The sequence below is a fragment of the Pecten maximus genome, chromosome 3 (genome assembly GCF_902652985.1).
Source record: "Pecten maximus chromosome 3, xPecMax1.1, whole genome shotgun sequence".
NCBI classification, from domain to species: Eukaryota; Metazoa; Mollusca; class Bivalvia; order Pectinida; family Pectinidae; genus Pecten; species Pecten maximus.
The window spans coordinates 13569736-13583295 of NC_047017.1; the positions used below are offsets into that span (position 1 = coordinate 13569736).

General features: G+C 35.5%; 1 protein-coding gene across 2 annotated transcripts in view; it reads right to left on the reverse strand.

Moving 5' to 3' along the window:
• The window catches only part of LOC117323266 (methionine synthase-like), a 57820-nt gene extending 44314 nt beyond the window's left edge, over positions 1 to 13506 (reverse strand). For both annotated transcript variants that reach the window (XR_004531697.1, XM_033878382.1), the window contains exons 1-8: positions 13376 to 13506; positions 9098 to 9300; positions 7382 to 7471; positions 6826 to 6895; positions 4916 to 5008; positions 3292 to 3398; positions 3024 to 3083; positions 1186 to 1381 (exon numbers count right to left, since the gene is read on the reverse strand). Coding sequence is in view for 1 of the 2 variants with exons in the window: in XM_033878382.1 (XP_033734273.1) it covers positions 1186 to 1381; positions 3024 to 3083; positions 3292 to 3398; positions 4916 to 5008; positions 6826 to 6895; positions 7382 to 7471; positions 9098 to 9300; positions 13376 to 13415 (859 nt within the window). In the remaining variant the exon portion in view is untranslated. The remainder of the gene's footprint in view (positions 1 to 1185; positions 1382 to 3023; positions 3084 to 3291; positions 3399 to 4915; positions 5009 to 6825; positions 6896 to 7381; positions 7472 to 9097; positions 9301 to 13375) is intronic.
• Between the last annotated feature and the right edge of the window lie 54 nt (positions 13507 to 13560).

Below are 13560 nucleotides of genomic sequence, written 5' to 3' on the forward strand. Positions count from 1 at the left end.
TTTCTCCTTCTTTCTTTCTATCCCTTTTTGGCGCTCTTTCCCCAGTTCCACTCTGTACATTAGTCAGAGAAGACGCCTACACTATATTTTCCATACATTTGTAAATACGTCCTGGGCACCACATGCCAAGTAAGTACTGTAGTGAAATTGTTTTTATTAATTATTATTATCTATTAATTCATTATCTACTGTGTTAGATGTGATCGGTATTTCCACCGATGTTTATAATTCCAAATTAAGTTAACTTGTATTGTATCAGTAAAGTTCGTCCCGTGGATTATCTACTCAAATCAGTTATTTATCTATATTTTAAAAGCATATCCTAATAATTTTAACTCCAAATACGTGGCCTGAATGTGGTCTAATCTGAGTATGTGTAATTTTAACTGTTTTAAAAGCATGCGCTGTTGTTGTAAAGTAAGGCGCGTTAGTTTCGAATGTACATGTATGTACATGTATATTGACAGTAGCTATTTGCTTGATTGCAGGGACCTTTCTTCCTGTACAGGAACCTGTACCTATTTGATATGTGAAGAATAAACATGTGAACAGAAGCTCCTGCCGTCCATTATCCTTTGCCAAGGCCCCTCCCACTGAAATCCCGACTTTGTCACATTCTAAACATCTAACGCTGCAGATTATTCAAATCAACTTTGTTTGCAATATATATGACTGAAATAGCCTGACAGGTCCAAAACAAGTTGAAATTCTATAACTTCTCACTTAATCTAATCTTTCGGTTGAACAAGTCACCATCTTGTTTGCCGGTGTGTCGCTGCTTCAAAACCAGCAAGAATTTGCACCGATCGGCAAGAATTTGCACCGATCGGCACGTGTCGAAATTGCGTGCGCATATTCGGGACACAATCAAGTAATTTTGCCGCTTTGCCTCTGGAACACCGGCATGTCAGAATCAAGTTAGCCCATTGTATTTAACACTATGTACATTAAGCTACAATGACCCGTTCCTTTTACATACACACCAAATTTTATCAAAATCAAACAATATCTAAATTTCGACCAATCAGAGGCCTTGATCTGACTGATTGCAAAATGAAAATACTCTTGAGCACTGTCAGTCTTGAATAAACACTCACGTCAGAAATGGAGCAAAAACAATATGTTCCAAAACTTTGTTAGTGGTACATAATTACTAGGAAGGATGGAATAGAGCAAATGACAAACCTGCATTAGGGTAACATATAACATAAGCCTCTGTGTTTTTGCTGACTGCCTCTATAAACGGTCTCATCTCCATGGCTCCAAGGGCACAGTTGAGGCCCAGACACATGGGTTTGGCCTGTGACACACTGATGATGAATGCCTCGGTTGTCTGTCCTGATAATGTACGTCCACTTTTGTCTACAATTGTACCCGAGACCTAATAACAAAGATGAAGTCAATAAGACAGACGCAACAATGTTCTTTGAAAAAATTTTGGAACTACAGAGTCTTCTAAAGACTTAACATTAACATTAAAAAAAACAAGTAAACATCATAGGTTTTAAAAATTGTGTTTTTTCATATCCCAATACCGTTTTTTAACCCCCTCTTATAAATAGAGATTTTCAATATAAGCTGGTATGAACCTTATACAGATGGAGTCCACTGTAATCCATATGTATATTTACATTTACTCCACATTTCCCCATTGACACAATGCTAAGAGGCAGTTGCCACCATACGCCTATAACACCCAGTGCCTCATTTTGGCTATAACACCCAGTGGATCATGTGACATTAAAAAAGACAGAATTTTTTTTTGTTGGTTCTGTTTTTATCAAAGTTGACGGAAATGGTAAGACAATGTAAATATAAGTATTGAACAGTGGTTTTAATGTTGTTATAGTCGATATGTATGGTGGGCAAATGTAGGGTTCCCAGGCTACATTTTCCCACCATACATCTTGCTGCCATATCGACTATAACAACATTAAAACCGCTGTTCATTGCTTAAATAATTCGTCTAGGCCTGCATAATAGTTCTAATAAAGGAGAGTGGGAATAATTCTTTGAAGAATCCATCGTAGAAGTATCAGTAGATGGGAAGTTCAGACCCTTATTATGAATATTTGTACTGAGTAAAACCATGATTCTGCTTTCAAAAAGAAATTTTTACATTTTTTAAACAATTTAAAAAAATCCCTACCCACAGAGCTAACTCTACCCAGAAGTTAGATAATGAGGGACATTCCTAAAATACGTAAATAATTTATTCAACATTACCATTACAAAAAGAACTGAGTGGGGAGTTGTTAATCTTAATGGTGTAAAGATATTTATATTGGCTATTAGCCTGTTTACAATCCTATACTGAAACCATCAGACGTTGGAGTCGAACATTGATTTAACCGCAATTACATTTATTCTCTTCCACCAAAATTGATCATTTTGTACATCAAGATCCCCTGACCATTTTGTCTTGTATTTATGTTTAGTTGTTTAATAAAGAGTTCATATACAGAGAGACAATATTTCTTATTTGTTAATCTTCCGATGTTGCTATTGTTTATCACTTATATTTCTGAGTACTTAATTTCACGAACTCACCTCATTCGACTTATTAGCGAATACATAATTTTGCGAATTCTGATCTCAAAATGACTTTAAATTCGCGAATGACGTCGGCGATATTTCCATGTGGAGAGTGAAGTGAGTTGTATTCAATGTAAATAAAGCTTTCCCGCCCGTTCATATGTAGTGTTTTGTGATATAAAATTACAATCTGATATTAATATAAGTATATAATTTATCATTCTATTATTACTTTAACCGGGATGTCTGTTCACCAACTAAATATTACGGTAGATTCAAAATAGACGCCACTTATTCTTGTCATTCTTATATAAATATTCGCGAGGGATTTGAATTCGCGTTTGACTCTCCTCGCGAATTAACGCGAAAATAAATTCCCACGCGAAATATAAGTGACTTACAGTATTAGAAACCTGTGTATAGTGATGCAGGCTCCACTTTACTCTGATGCCTGAGATTCTATCTGTACATTTTCTTGATATACTTACAAATATTGGGCAACTTCTGTTCTCTTTCTCAAACAGTTCTTCAATAGCAAATAAAGCCGCCTGAAAATTGAAGTAACAAAACAAATTGTACAATTCATTATGGAAGGCAAATATTAACACTAGTTCAAATCAGAGTGCATTTTCAAAATACATGTAAGCTACAAACTAAATATTTTCCTTACTTTTGGATTTCTTATCTTAAATGTAGGCACAAAAATATCCCAGTAAAAAACACTCATAAGAGCTCTGTTACTATAGAAACACACACCTTAGAATTAGCTGTGTCAAATATCGTTTCCACAAGCAAAACATCAGCTCCTCCTTCCAACAAACCACGGGCCTGTTCGGTGTAGGCTGACACCAGCTCATCAAATGCTGCAAAAATATTCCAGAAAACAACACTGTTTTTTAACTGTCAGAAGGTATTCTATCCTGCAATATGTGATCATAATTTGACAATTGCGTCTACAATTGCAATGACCTGGACGATATACTATTCGAAATTGAATTACTCATCTGTAAGATATTCCAAGAAATCTTTGGAAAGCCTTGTACAAACATTACAATGACAGTATTTCTTTGATTTGGATTAAACATCCTTGAAACAGTTAGTGTCATATGTTTGGGCCATATGAGGACAGGTGTCTAGGGGTACACCGACAGCCAGGGTCATATGAGGACAGGTGTCTAGGGGTACACCGACAGCCAAGGTCATATGAGGACAAGTGTCTAGGGGTACACCGACAGCCAAGGTCATATGAGGACAGGTGTCTAGGGGTACACCGACAGCCAAGGTCATATGAGGACAGGTGTCTAGGGGTACACCAACAGCCAAGGTCATATGAGGACAGGTGTCTAGGGGTACACCGACAGCCAAGGTCATATGAGGACAGGTGTCTAGGGGTACACCAAGTTACCCTACAGTCAGGTGTCTAGGGGTACATCAAGTTACCCTACAGTCAGGTATCAAGGGGTACATCAAGTTACCCTACAGTCAGGTGTCTAGGGGTACACCAAGTTACCTACAGTCAGGTGTCAAGGGGTACACCAAGTTACCCTACTGTCAGGTGTCTAGGGGTACACCAAGTTACCTACTGTCAGGTGTCAAGGGGTACATCAAGTTACCCTACAGTCAGGTGTCAAGGGGTACACCAAGTTACCCTACAGTCAGGTGTCAAGGGGTACACCAAGTTACCCTACAGTCAGGTGTCTAGGGGTACACCAAGTTACCCTACAGTCAGGTGTCAAGGGGTACATCATGTTACCTACAGTCAAGTGTCTAGGGGTACATCAAGTTACCCTACTGACAGGTGTCAAGGGGTACATCAAGTTACCCTACAGTCAGGTGTCAAGGGGTACATCAAGTTACCCTACAGTCAGGTGTCAAGGGGTACACCAAGTTACCCTACAGTCAGGTGTCAAGGGGTACATCAAGTTACCCTACAGTCAGGTGTCAAGGGGTACACCAAGTTACCTACAGTCAGGTGTCAAGGGGTACATCAAGTTGCCCTACAGTCAGGTGTCTAGGGGTACATCAAGTTACCCTACAGTCAGGTGTCAAGGGCTACATCTAGTTACCCTACAGTCAGGTGTCAAGGCGTACATCAAGTTACCCTACAGTCAGGTGTCAAGGGGTACATCAAGTTACCCTACAGTCAAGTGTCTAGGGGTACACCAAGTTACCCTACAGTCAGGTGTCATATGATGTTGGTGTACCTGAGGCACTACAGTCCTGTATAAATACAAAACAAACATAAAGTAAAAGTTGAAGTACTTTTAAAATGTTATGATACAGTTAAAACATTCATTCTTACAGCAAAAATGTCAAGTATGAAACATTATACCCACAGTAAGTCATTTTAGATTGATGTGAAACATGTAATTATACGTACTTATGTTACGGAACTCCGGCTGTTCCACAGACGGAGAGATTGACAGAGTCCGGTTAGTTGGTCCCATTGCCCCTGCCACATACCTGGGCACACCTGAATATGTCAGAAGAAATTGTTTACTTTAATAATGATCATATAACAACTTGTTAACCGATAACAGACTGTTCATGAATAACAGACTCTTGAAAACATGTACAGTTTACAAGGTGCTGCATGAAACATGTCATCAATACAAGTGTGGATACACTACATTCAACGCCGACAAAAAGATACTGAAGGGGATAATGTCAAAAAATAATACAAGATGTCCGGCAAAATTAAAATCCTTCAATATGAGGCTCACAACATATCAATCAGCCCTCTTAAATTTCGACCAATCAAACCTCAATCAGAGGACATTGGTGTCAGTTGCACACCAACTGACCATGAGGAACATTTGTGTCAAGATTCATTAAATTCCATCTAATAGTTTTTGAGAAATGTTGCGGACAAAATTACAGCGGAATTAGAAGAAGAAGAATCAGAAAGTCATAGTTATCACAAGAAGTCCCCCACTTTGTTTGGGGGACTTAATAAGAACAATAAATAGGAAAGGGAACAATAAGTCCCCAGACCCTGTCGGGGTGACATAGTGAATAATGATAAGAAGAAATAAGAAGAAACAGAGCAAAAACAATATGGCCCAAAATGTCATTTAATTTGGGGGACATATTTAGGGAGTCATAACTTCCAAATGTAGGTCATATATTAAATTTTACTTAATGATATGTATTGGTAATAAATAGCATTGTTTTTATCACTATTATAATTACTGAGTATACACATTACTGTCCGTGAAAATAGTAAAACAATTGTATTACGTTTTACCTTTGTGCGAGTACTATATCGGTGTGCACCTTTCTTTGTATACATAATGTACATATGTGTGTGTTTGTGTGTGTGTGTGTGTGTGTGTTTGTGTGTGCGTAAGTAGTGGGTCATCGACAGACTGGACATGTGACAGTTCAGGTGGACTTTGATTAAGTTGTTTGATTGGTTGAAAGTTGTTTCTGTGTAGATTTTGTATTTCTTGTAGATTTTGTATATTTCTTTGGGTTCGGACAGTTTTGAATTTGGCTTTGTAGAAGATGGCTAACTGGTTTGTCCACTATTTTATGCCATAATTGGTACAAAAAGTCAGTTTTATTCGGAGTCATTTGTGTTTTAAGTATTTCCCCGTATGATGATTACTTGTATGACTGATCAAATTATGAAATGATATTTTAATGATCTATTGAATAATATGCATTTTATCATATACGGGTATATAGGTATACTGTTCTGACAAGAATGCTATACATTGGAATTTGATATGAATTTAATCAGCAAAATAAGTGTCAGGTATTTGCTGTGATATATATATATATATATATATAATATGATCAATTTAGGCATTCATTATTGTCTTTATTGAAGTTCATATAAAAGGAGATGTCACTGTGACTAAGTTTAGTGTGTACCTTTGTACCTGCATTAATGCATCATACGTGTTGTAAGTTTTACTGGAAATATATATATCTCTATTCCATATTCTGATTTAATATTGATCCATATGTATAAGTATAAAGTGAAGCTATATTATTTTGCTTGTATTAAGAGAAACTTGTCTGTGTTTCGTGAATGTGATGTGAGAGTAGAGATCTGTAATTTATTATCTTTTATGTCTCAGAATGTTAATTCTAAACATTTTTAACAAATATGAAGAACGAACCCTGTGGCTTTGTAATCGAAATATACACCCGCTACACAAACTTAGATATAGATATGGTTATGAATATTATATTCAACCATTTGAAAAAAGTTAAATTATATTTCTGTTCTAATATTTGAAAATATTTAAATTACATTTCTGTCTAGCAAATAAAGTTTACCTGTAATTTTGGCAACATCAGTGCATGCCCTTTTGGCAATCTTAGCTGCTTCACAGTTCAAGCGAAACGTCTGCAAAAAACACAAAGTGTATGTGTCAATTATCCTTCAAACCATCACCTCAAATATCTAAGATCTTGTTGTGAACATATTCATAAAGAAAACAAATAAGTTGATAATCAAACTTTTATTTTGATAGTGTTTGTACTTTGACGTTACATTTAAAAAAAGTTAAATCCTGCTACTAATTAACACAATTATTTTATGATTTTTAGCTTTATTTAAACAGGTATTTTCCCAGAACATTTGACTCAAAATGAATTTTTTTTTTTTATTACAAAATTTAAAATCATTTTCAATTTTTTTAATAATGAAATGTTAATTACATAATGTATTAGAAAAGTTTATATTAAAATAAAGTAGGTCTTCAATAACTACATAGCATATACAGTTTCAACTATACTCTTGTTGTGAAATGGTGGTATATATCAAGATAACTGAAACATTAACTTGGCATTACGTCGTTGTCAATATACAATAATATGTACATGTACTGACCAGGTTCTCAGTGCCATAGTCAGCCTGGGCGATCCTTGTACCACTGAATGTGTTTGTCTCTACAAAGTCAGCTCCTGCCTCCAAGTAATCCTTCAAATCAATAATTGTTTCTGAATTATTTCAACACAAAACAGCAGAATTAAGACTTTTCTGATAGTTCTTTCATTTTAGATAAGTTAAATTGTTTAATAATGTACAGGTACCAGTTGTTTTTCCTTCAAAATTGATTTCTGTACACCATGGCATTGGACCTTTAACAGATAAAATGGTGGAAATGATCAATATGATAAGATTCAACAGAATCAAAACTGCATGTAATAAAATCACTAACTAAAACTTTGGAATGAAATGTGAAAGAACTAACAAAACAATAGATGTGCCTCAACCTTTTTAGAGTGACCGTATCAAACCTACAGCAGCATACAGCCTTTCTTCTTCTTTTTTTTTAAATCAGCATTGTTTATTGTTAATTAAAATTATATAAACTGAACTTAAATTTACAGATGTGACATTTTAACATTATATTTCCCAAAAAGTAAAAAAAGTAAAAATAAAGATAAATAAAACAAGAGGCCCATGGGGCCTGTATCGCTCAGCTAAATATTTCAGTAATCATATATGGTAAAGTACTCTTTAAATTATCTTACAAATACTTATCTCATTTTGGTATCTGCCTGTCAATATTAAGTAAATCTAATGTTCTGGTTCCAAAGAAAATCAAAAGTAAACTAGAATACCAGCAGGTAAACAAGGGCCCTGTCAAGTGGCTATATATCCCTCCCCCCCCCCCCCCCCCCCCCCCCCCCCCCCCCCCCCCCCCCCCAAAATCATCCAGAACCATCTGTCCATATAATAGAGGTTCTATTTGACATTTAGCACTTGAACTTACAAGTAGGAAGTAAAATATCCATTGATGTGACTCTTATTTCCTTTTTTCTCCATGTATCCATATACCAGTACAATACTCGTTTTGTAAAGCTTTATTTGTTTTATTTAATCCAGGCCCATCAGAGATCAAATGGTCTTGAACTTTGACCCACTGATCTTGATCTTTGGTCAGTTGACATCTTGTTTAATGCAAACCAACTTTTCTTCATAATGTCATGACAAAATATTCATCAGTAAATCATTCGAAAATTTATTTGACCTTGACATTTTATCTCAAGAACCATTAACCTTGACCTTTAACCTGGATATTTAAGTTGACAATTAATTCTAAGCATTTAATTTTTGTAATATCATCATGAAATATTCATCCGTGAACGATACAAAATTTGCCTTTGACCTTTAACTCATAACATTGACCTATAGTCAGCTGACTCTGTGTTTAATTCTGACAAACTCTGTTTCATAATGTCATAACGAAATGTTCACCAGTGAAAAGATATAGAAATATATATGACCCTGACCATGACCTTTGATCTTGACTTCAAGCCAGTTGACTTGTTGTTTTATTTCAACTCTAGCTATAACCTTATTCAAAATTCCTTCCTATTCACCCAAGGATGCTTTAGACCAAATATGGACTGAATCCTTTCATTCCAACTGAAGAAGGACTTTTAAGGATGTGCTATATTTCTCCAACTGGGCTGTGCTCATTTTGCCCCTTGGGGCCAGACCCACTGATTGTTATCAGTGTCAATATATTAAAAACTTCTCTTGTGCTAAAGTCATTTTTCAAAATGAAGTTCAGAATTAAGTGTCATATCAGCTTACTTTGTGTATCTGATAGATTATATCTGCCTTTGTAAGACACAATATGTCATTGTTTCCTTTCAAAGATTTAGGGTGGTTTTGGAATTCTGAACCTCTAAAATCTTCTTCCTCAAAGCGGTATTGCTGGATCATGGTTCCCATCCCACCATCAAAAATCATTATCCTTTCCTTCATTGTCTTCTGCAGTTGTTCATCCAATAAAACTGAAAAAAAAAGAGTTAAAAAGATCATTTCTTTTGAAAAAGTTATCAAGTAAGCTTTCTCTCAGTAAACTTCAAAACAAAATACCTAAAATGCCACAATAAATATCCGAGTACAATATAATTTCTGAATGAAGTTTCAAATGTTTCCTTTCAAAGTAATGTTGAAAACAAAAACAATACAAACAAGAGGCCAATGGGTCTTAACAGTCACCTGAGTTTTGATATATATTTTTTGCATATTTTACCCCTGGGGATCTTGAATGAAGGTTAGGGTCATTCATTTGAACAATCTTTAAAGCCCTTTACTCATGAAATATGAATGCTACCAACCCAATATCAGGTCTCTTGGCCTCTTGCAATTGGTTATCAAGAAAAAAATATTCAAAGAGTTTAGCATATTTGACTCCTGTGACCTTGAATGAAGGTCAATGTCTATCTTCTGAACAAACTTGGTAGCCCTTCATCCCAGCATGCTACAAACCTAATATTGGGTGTCTGGGCCTTTTGGTTATCAAGAACAATCCATTTAAAGATTTTGGCATATTTGACCCCTGTGACCTTAATGAAGGTCAATGTCATCCATATGAACAAACTTGTTAGCCCTTCATCCCAGCATGCTAAAAACCTAATATTGGATCTCTTGGCCTTTTGGTTATAAAAGGAGAAGCCATTTAAAGATTTTGGCATATTTGATCCCTGTGACCTTAATGAAGGTCAAGGTCATCCATTTGAACAAACTTAGTAGCCCTTCATCCCAGCATGCTAAAAACCTAATATTGGGTCTCTTGGCCTTTTAGTAACTGAAAAGAAGTTGAAAATTGGCCTTTTAGTAACTGAAAAGAAGTTGAAAATGTAAATTGTTTACGACTGACGACGCACGACAGACGACACTAGAAGTATGACGCACGACAGACGCTGGACAACGCAGGGCAAAAGGTGACTGCAATAGGTCAACTGAGATTTTGTCTTAGGTGACCTATAAATTAAACAGGGCTGTAGCTAGAAGTCATATTCAGTGTTTGGTAGGTGGGGACTGATACATATTTTCTTAGTTTTAACATGACAGTGTTTTGCTGAAGAATGTAAGCATTTGTGAACATGTTTTTTTCTTTCAAAATGTGAATTGGGAAAGTTTCTGCCAAAATAGGTCTCTGCTAATTGACACAAGGTATGCTGATCATGATGATATGATGACTGAAACGACATGTTAACCAGCAGCCAGGCCTTCAGGCTAAATGGTTATTATTGTGAATTTATTTCCTTATGCTAATTCTTTAAAGATTTAAATGTTTAAATGTAGGTAACATTTCAATAAGTAATCTGTCATGTTAGATACTCAGTTGATATCATTGCCAGTGTTCGTTTTCACTTTCTCTGTCTGAGATTTCCCTGTTTGTTTACTGTTTTACTGTCAGGTAGAGGTCGTTAATGCATTTTACATCAACCATGATTGACCTGCTACAAAACCACCATCACACTTCCTCAGCTTAATTGGTTTTAATTGATTGTTTATTTATCGGAGTACTGTCACCCTTAAGCTTGCAGTCAGTGAAGTGTCAGAATTTCGTTACGGTCTGTGAGCAGATCAGTAACAGACCGATGCCCCAACATATGCCTTTCACCAGCAAGTGATACCTCCCATAGGCCTTAGTGCAACTAACAAGATGAATAGGGGCTCCATACGGGGTTATCAAGACATGTTCTCCAAAACAGGGAGAATATCCTATCTTTCATCAATACGATCGGGAGATGGGACAGGGAGCCTGAAATTGAGAATTCACTATTAAATTTGGGAAAGTTGGCAAGTATATATGTGTCATGATTAAAATTACTTGAAAAAAAAAAATTGGAATTGGAAAGTGTCAATTTATTGCCATTTCTGCTTTAAATAATTACCCTTCCGTACGGAAGTAATGCAAACAAGGGTGAAAGTAACAAGGTCACTAGGGTGTCTACGGATCAATGCTGTTGTTAGATATATTTTGTGGATTTGTATTAAGTTTTCATTATATTCTAGTGTTGGGAATCGGTTGGGAAATCATAATCGATAATCGGTTGAACACAACTTACTAATTATCGATTATATAATCGGTTGCTTAACCTTTTTCTGAATTGACCTATTTTTCTGCTTCTATAGCATCACAAATGATAGCATCACAAATGATAAGTCCTGGAATGAAACAGTATTGTTACTATTGTATCATGCATTTAATTCATCAGCATGGCTCTGTTAATTTATGTTTCCTTGTTTTTAATTGGTTTTACATGTTTTCTTCTTGTCCATTGACTACTGAGTATGCATTTTACATTTGTGTTACATGTGGTACTATAAATTTGATATCCATGTTAAAAGAAAATATTGAGACACTGTTAATTAGTTATCAATAAAATTAATATTCAAGCACAAAGATGTTTTAGTCTGTTTTTATTAACAGAAAATAAAATTAACATTTGAACAACCAAGAACATAAACAAACAATTTTTCAAGATCAAGATTTGTTTGTAGCCTGACGGACATTTCACCTCTCTAGTAATAAAGTTGGTAACGTTACTGTACCGAAGGCTATGGCTAATGTTACAAAACGGAGGTCCAAAACTAGCAAACTAAAATAGATCTATCAACAAGCAAGAACGCCAATATAACTTCTGGATTTTTCAAAATAATTTACGAGTAACATTTCAGCAATCGTAAAACAGATCAGACAACAGTATAAAAAAACGTAAAAAGTTTATTCTAAACAAAAGTGGAATTCCCAGTGATTTCTGCGCACTTGCCTTTATTGGCACATATATTCGTCTACAGATTTTGCAAACTGCTTTTGTCATATCCAAATTTGCCTTACTTGGCCCACCTTCCTTGATTTTGTAAAACCTAAAGTGTTCCCATACCCAGGATCGGGCTTTCCCTCCCGGGTATGGATAAATAGTTTGTTTGTCGGCGTGCTCCACTGCCGTGGCGTCCATTACTGAAACAGGATGTACCTTCGGATTCCCTCGTTATTTTTCATTTAAATACAGCACAGACAAAACGTACCCCCATTGTTTTCTTGACGCTGCTCACACCTCAGAGATATGTTTAGAAATGCGAGATTCCCGTGTACATTTTGGGCGATTTCTTCTATATTTTTCTATAATGGATTCAGTACAGCAAGTTTTAAACTCATACGAGTTAGCTCCCCTGCTATAATCGATTATTTGCTTTCATAATCGATAGTCGCTGGCGGGATATAAAGTAATCAATGATCGATTAAAATCGAGAATCGTCCAAACACTATTATATTCTAGTCAAATGATATTTTCTCTAAATATTTGCATATATATATGCACATCCCAATCAACAACTGGGATTATTCTAAATAAAACATGTAATCATTCCAAAATCCATTTTCTTGTTTCAGTAAAATTCTGTTTTCGGAACAAACTTTATCAGAATTAAGTTATAATTAAAATGGCAAAAGTACAACAAAAGTTTGGCATTAGTCAACATATAGGTAAAAAAAAAACCACAGTCCTCAGCCACTTGGAGGAAAAACGAAAAATTTCATGTGTGCAAATTTACGCTTGTTGGCCATACATATTGATCTACATGTAACATGTTTGTTTGCTCAACTGATAACAAAACAGGATATGTCCTAAATCCACCCTGCTCCATATATCTGAGAATTGAGATGTGTGTGTAAAGTAACTTAAAAATGTCTGGGGGAGATTAAGACAAATTGAAGTTTCACGCATCTTAAAAGTTAAGTTGGTTAAATAGAAAGTAGAAAGTTCTAAAAATAGATATTATCATGACAAGCTAATGACTGAACTAACACGAGGATATCGTATTTTGATTCGTATATTTACTTCGTGTATTTTACATGCATTTTACAATCATGACTGATATATACTAATCTTATTTTTAACGATTATTTCGTCTATTGCCGAAAATAATAAATGTTAGCAAGTAAGTCACCGTAAAGTAAAGGGAAGTAACCGTATGATATTTTATAACTTGTTTACAAATTACATGCGCATGTGAAAAAAGTTAAGTTTTATTACAAATCAATAATTTTTATATCCGCAGCCAACATACCATTAGATGAAGCAACTTGTTCTGATAATGTCGGAGGCATGTTGATGATTCGTTGCCCCTAAAAGACTTTTGGTGCTTGGTTTCAATTTCCTAAATTTCCATCAGCTGCTCTTACGATGTTTACACTTCGCGGTGTGTCGACCAAATGCCGATTTGACAGGAAATACCCATAATCCATTCTGTTC